Below are 6,842 nucleotides of genomic sequence, written 5' to 3' on the forward strand. Positions count from 1 at the left end.
ATAACACAAACCAACCTGTGGTTGCATAGTTCTGTTGCTCGTATTTATTTTAGTGATGTGTATTCATTGGGACGAGACGTTCTTGTTGACTACCAGCTGCCTTTAGTGATTCCGTCAATTTCAAGATGATATATCGGCTCGGTCTCTCGGAGGTGCTCTTGAGTGTATAGAGATGAGTGTATGCGCGTATATATAAGTGTTTGCGTCTATACTGTGTTAAAAAACATGAGAGCATAATGAAAATGACTTTTCCTTTTTATATAAACTAAACAAGGTATGAGTGAGCTTTCTTTCTTTTTGGCCACGAAAACAGTCCATGAGTTGACAAAAGCGTGCATTTTACAATAACATAAAAAAAAAACGAGATCAATCAATCTACATATGGACGGGCGAAAGTGACAGATTTGGTTGCACAAATACGACGTGCTTACAGAACCCTGGATTTGAATTTCGTGACACGGGCACACAGAACAGCACCATGTGCCAGCGCTCTAAAATTTCAATTCCCAAGAAAAGCTCTAGATTTTGACGAGTTTTGGCGACAACGAAATCCAGCCAGCCAGCCATACCGATATGCCCTCGATCGGGGTCACGTGGAGACATGCCCAGCACGAACCAGTCGACCGGAGACAAAGGGGATTTGTACCCTTTCTTTTTCCGTCACAGACGGGATCCCGCCGCCTGGTTGCTTCGTAACCAATAACGCCGCTACTAAATTATAAAGCTGACGCTCAGATCTCATCTCCCCACCCAACCCAACCTAACCCCAGTGGATTCTCCAATCCCCCGCAGAAAAGGGCGCCAGTGCATCCGCTCCCGTTCCTAGCAGCAATCCGTTACCACCAAGGCGGAAGATTTAGTACTCCTCCTCGTCTACTTCTTGCTCAGCTCCACCCACACCGAATCTAGCATCGCGGCGGCTTCGTGTTGACTCGTCTGTCCTCCTCCCCGGCTCGGGAGCGCTCGTGGGCTTCTCGGATCGGCGGCGCGTCCGCTTTCCGTGCTCGGATCCAAGAAACCAGCTGGGAGTTAGGTTCTTGGATTTGGATCTCCCACCCGCAATGGCGGCGCTCGTGGAGCTCTTCACGAGATCCTACTCGTCCTCCACGCCGGTGGACTGGGAGGCGGAGGCCTACCCGGCGTACGGCGACTACGCCGTGCTTCCCATCCTTGTCGCCTTCTTTCCCGCCCTGCGCTTCCTCCTCGACCGGTTCGTCTTCGAGGTAAACTGCCTGGCTGCTCCCCTCTTCGGTTTTTAGTGGTTCATCGGATCCGGAATGCCCGTGGTAAGCTGCAGTTAGTTGCTGGATAAGCATTCCCCCTTGAGTTTCTTGCTTCAGTATTGCTAGTGATGAATCAGTTTTCTCATAAAACTGATGTGCCTGGATAACAGTTTCGGTAACTGTGCATGTTCTGATGTGAGCCTCTGTAACTATGGATCAAATTGTCAATCAGAAAAACAAATAGAAACTAGAAAATACAGCACCATAGCAATAATGTACTGCATTTTGATTGAGATTGTGCTGGATTCGGCTCGATAAAGCTGTGGTCATCGTGACTGCTTTTTCGAAAGTTGCCTTCTCTTTAACAAAATAATCGAATCATTGACACGCTCTTAGATGCCACTTGTTTTCCCTCTTGTTTAGGGCGGTACTTTTAAACATCTTCATACTGTGAAGTGTGTGATTCTTTGGGTTCTACTGATATTATTGGTTAAATGGCATGTGAGTAAAATTTGTTGTGCTATATTGCTAGTGAATCAGATGTGAGGCGGGACATGCTACTATCCAAGTTTATCTAGAAAATTATAGAACATGTACTGGAAGCTTAACATTTGCAAAATATTATCCGCTCTTACTTTTTTGAATTTTCAAAACAGGGGGGGGGGGGGGGGGGGCTGTTCCCACCTTAATTCATTTGCCCTACAACAAGGCTTTGCAGCCCATCGCAAGATAGGGTCCAAGTGAACAGGAGGCACAGGGGAGAAGAGATTGAGCAAAAAATAACACACACCGACAGCACACATAGTAAGGGAGAACAAAGAGGGAAAACACAACAATGAGCACCGTGTCAGATCCCGCTAGGAATCGACAGGGAATTGAAGTGGATAGAACCAAGAAATCAAGGAAAAAGTAAGAACTGAAGAACCAGAGCACTTTTGGTCGATACCCCTCTCTCAGGTTACAAGGCCTTATATAGGCTAGGGAATTACAGGGGCTTAATTTGAAAGTAAAGGAAAGGAAAAAGCAGCAAAAGGGGGAAACAGAGATAGGCATAGATCATGTCTTCCTCTCATCCTAGCCCTCCAATCTTCTCTCTTATCTTCTTCCACTAGTACCTGACACACCGCTGGTGTAATCACTGTTCCAAATATCGGTCCGTGAACTGCCGATATGGTCAGTTAACTGCTATTCGGACCCTTCCCGATATGAGAACATGCTATTCGAGCCATTAACTGGTAGGCCAAATCATTGGCCTGCTACGCGTTTTTTAGCCCGAAACTGGCCTGTTCCCTCCCTACTTTTCGGTGTGCAGGTCTATTGCCTTCCAGATTGGCTGCAACATCATCAGAACATCAAGGCAACACTTTTCCGTGTTGCTATGTAGCCTAGGATTGCATATTTAGACACTTGGTACATTGCATGTTGCTATTAGCCTAGGATATATAGATATGGCTCTAGCTAACCTACCGATATATGGGTTACCGGTAAATTCAGTTAAATGGCAGATTCGCCGATTAATCCCTACTCAGCACCTTGCCGATATGGTACCAGTTACCGATATCTTGAACACTGGATGTAATCTAACGACATTGGCCAGCCGAGAGCAAACCACGACACTGCACCGTCGGCGCATTCAAAAGGCTCCGCACATCCGAGTGCACAATGCAGCGACACCACCTGTGTCGTGGGGCACATTCAAAGCGTCACGTGAGGCCAAGACGGCGCCACGGCACCTGTGTGCCACCGGCGTAGTCAAAGGGCATCACCTAGCAGACCAAACCACGGCACTGCACCGTCGACGCAATCGAAGGCACCGCGCAACCGAGACTACACAACGCCGTGCGCCGCCTGTGTTGGGGGTTAAATTCAAAAGGTTACGCGAGGCCGAGATGCAGACGCAACTGCAAGGTCGACTCACCATGTCGACTAGTCGACGAGTCGCAACTGCAGGGTCGACTTGTTAAGAGTTGCTACCCCAGAATGACTCGTCGACTCGAAAACCTTGCCGAGACGACGCCATGGCACCTGTGTGCCACTGCAGGGCATCGCCTAGCAGAGATACACCAAGGAGCACTCGAGACCGGCCACACTACGGTCGACCCCAGACCGGCCACACCACCACCACCCGCACCGACCCACAACCACCAACCTCAAACATCCTCTCTTATTTAACTTAGCTGCAGTATTGCTCTTGAATCTATCTTAACTGAGGTTTACTGCCATTTCCCTCTTAACTAAGCTCAAACTCTAACAAGTTGCTTCAAATGTAAATTGCAGAGTGATTATTTCTTGAGGCACTGACTTGATTATATTTCCAGTTTATGGCTTCGTTGCATACAAAATTTTGAAAACAATGGAGCCCCCTCCAGACTCCAGTAGAGATCAGTGGATCCATTTGTGGTTTACCAATTGCTGATGCAATAGTGGTTCAAATTTTTTTATCTAACATGGCAGCAGTATGTATTATTACTAATATATGATTGCGCCAATCCACTGTTATAGTACGTGTGGTAACTCATGTTGACATGAAAAGTAAGTCCTTTTTTGACTCTAAATTATCGATTGCAAAGAGTGGGGAACTGAAATAAGCCAGAACAGACTAGTTTTGTGCCAGTTTGTTATATTCGCTGTCATGTCACATTAAAACTGTACGCCATGAGCAAATCATAAGCAAGAGTGGTGCAATCACGACTGGGATGGTCATTATGTAGCGTTCATGCTATTCCAGTACGCCCCTACATGCATATATCATAGTTCTTTCATTTCATTATATTTGCAGATATTAGCAAGAAGGCTTATATTTGGAAAGGGATATGACAAGCTTGCTGAAACAGACGAAAGGAGAAAGAAAATCAATAAATTTAAGGAGTCCGCCTGGAAATTTGTTTATTTTCTTTCTGCAGAGGTCCTTTCATTATCTGTAACATACAATGAACCATGGTTTACAAACACCAGATACTTCTGGGTAGGGCCTGGTGAGCAGCTCTGGCCTGATCAAAAGATGAAGTAAGGGAGAGAAACAAGAACAAGCTCTTTTATTCTTCATTGCTTTTACCCAAAAGGCTTCAACCTTAAATTTTCTTTTCTTTCTCCCAGACTGAAGCTTAAGGCTGTATACATGTATGCTGCTGGATTTTACACATATTCCATCTTTGCCCTTCTGTTCTGGGAAACAAGACGCAAGGATTTCGGAGTCTCGATGTCTCACCATGTGGCAACTGTTGTTCTGATTGTTATGTCCTACATTTGCAGGTTTGTACATGAGTGTAATTGCCCTTCTATACGTAATAATACACAGCATTGCCAGGTCTTGATGTTATTGCTATTTCTAAACAGATTATCTCGTGCTGGCTCGGTCATTTTAGCCGTCCATGATGCGAGTGATATATTCCTAGAGATCGGAAAGATGGCCAAGTATAGTAGCTGTGAGGGGCTAGCTGTTGTAGCATTTCTACTTTTTGTGGCTTCTTGGATCCTTCTTCGGCTAATAATTTTCCCTTTCTGGATCCTGAGAAGCACAAGGTAAACATTTGTTACAGCTTGTAGGTTGCTCTGGTGTCTGGTGCCACTCTGACTTTTTAACTCCACTATCATTTATATCGCGTTTTATTGATTGATTTGGTGCTCTCATGTCTTTTTCAGCTATGAAGTAGCTGTGATCCTTGACAAGGAGAAAAAAGAATTTTACAGCTCCGTATACTACTATCTTTTCAACAGTCTCCTGTTCTCACTTCTAGTCCTTCACATATATTGGTGGGTACTGATTTACCGGATGCTAGTGAAACAAATCCAATCCAGAGGACGTGTTGGTGACGATGTTCGATCCGGTCAGTGATTTGTCTTGCCCATTTTCTCGTTGTTAAATCTGTTTTCTTTCACAGCAGCATATTGATTTCTTATAAGCCACCTGCTATTAAACAGATTCTGAGGGAGAAGAAGACCACGAAGATTAATCTGTAGGTTGTTGGATGCTTAACTGAAGAATTATATAATGTGTTCCCTACAGGATGATACGTCCATCACCATAGGCACTGATTTCACTAGACTGGATCAATCTTCGTGTCAAACATGGCAGCCACAATTTGCAGGAGTTGGTACCACAGCTACTTGTGCTATCATATACAAAGTTGGTGTATATTTGCCCTGGATCCGTATTTGTATAAAAGAGAGCACAATAAGTTTGTTCAGTCTAGGAAGGATTAGTTGATTCATGATGCATTGACGTCGTTGTGTAATATGCAGTGGTAACTCAGTTTGCAACTTGGTGTATCTTGCATTGTAATGGGTAATCTGGATAAGAAGTTCCAAAGAAACTTTCAACATTCCTGGAGCATCTCCAGCAGTTCCCCAATAAGCATCTCCAGCTGCTCCATCAAGTTTTTTGGGGTTTTCTATGCGCTGCTTTTGCAACTTTTGAATAAACCCATCCCCAATAATTTGATCTTTTTAATACTTCTCTCTGCACTTGCATATAAACACAGACATCTTCATTTTATCATCATAAGAATTCAAATCCAAATAATTATGTTTCAGTTTCAAACCCACAATTTATGAAATTTAAAATTTGAATCTCCATGAGCCTTGTTTTGCATGACTGGTCTCATTTCTTCCCAAACTTTACCTAGGTTTCTGTATCAGGGACTGAAAACTGCCTTGCTTGCCAGCATATGGTATTGCTGACAGATTAGGCTGTTGGTTTCATCCTTAGGCAGTTGGTTTCATCCCCCGTAGCACAAAGCTAGAATGTTAACTGAAAGTTTGTGCTCTTGAGGTTTTAGCAAAAGACAAAGGTAGAGTTGAGGCCGTTCCATTCCTTTCCAGTTTCGTTTGGAAGGCCGTTTCATCATTTTGTCTGTTCATTTTTTTCAGGCACCTGCTATTGTCTATGTCTGCAGCTTAATAATATCTGTAATGTTACATGTCTGAGTTTCTTAGTTTAATTTATCTATCTTTTCTTACTGAAGGGGAGTTCGTTTCTTTAGATGAGGCAACTCAAATGGAATTCTATGAGACTAGATGGCCGAGTTTTCGTCAATTTTTTTTGTTACTTCTTGGCTGGGGCAATGCATCGAATATTGTCTGATGCTGGAACTCTTATTTACCAAGGAGAGTGCACACCTTTATGTATGCATAATGCCTTGTCAAACACAAATTCAGGGATACAGAGTATGATGGATTCACTTTTACTGTATAGCCTGGATAAAACTTAGATGATGAACAGAGAAGGGTCCTCAGCAACTCGTTGAGTACAAATCAGTAGTAGTACAGAAGTACTCTCTCCGTCCCAAAATAAGTGACACAACTTTGTATTAACTTTAAAGTTAAAGTTAGTACAAAGTTAAGTCACTTATTTTGAGACGGAGCTAAATTAGTACAAAGTTGAGTCACTTATTTTGGATGGAGGGAGTACTGCATAACTTTGTAATGTAAATTGACCTCCAAGACCTATATTTAATTCTAAAGTAAAATTTCAACCCATCTGAACATCTTATTTACATCTTGTCATGTGACGTTTACTTAGGACTTTGTGTTTAACCCTTGCATGATTGATCTCATTCCATCCTAAACTTCACCACTTCACCAGGGTTGTACATGAACATCTAGTTTCTGTATCAGGCA

At 43.5% G+C, this 6,842-nt stretch overlaps 1 protein-coding gene across 1 annotated transcript; it reads left to right on the top strand.

Annotated features, from left to right (window-relative positions):
- The first annotated feature begins 452 nt into the window (after positions 1–452).
- Positions 453–5,545, top strand: LOC109780339 (ASC1-like protein 1). Its single transcript, XM_020338934.4, has 6 exons — positions 453–1,223; positions 4,003–4,229; positions 4,320–4,475; positions 4,560–4,745; positions 4,866–5,050; positions 5,145–5,545. The coding sequence occupies exons 1-6, from the start codon at positions 1,062–1,064 to the stop codon at positions 5,174–5,176; spliced, it is 948 nt and encodes a 315-aa protein (XP_020194523.1). The 5' UTR covers positions 453–1,061; the 3' UTR covers positions 5,177–5,545.
- The last annotated feature ends 1,297 nt before the right edge of the window (positions 5,546–6,842 follow it).

This window comes from Aegilops tauschii, chromosome 5 (genome assembly GCF_002575655.3).
Source record: "Aegilops tauschii subsp. strangulata cultivar AL8/78 chromosome 5, Aet v6.0, whole genome shotgun sequence".
Classification (NCBI taxonomy): domain Eukaryota; kingdom Viridiplantae; phylum Streptophyta; class Magnoliopsida; order Poales; family Poaceae; genus Aegilops; species Aegilops tauschii.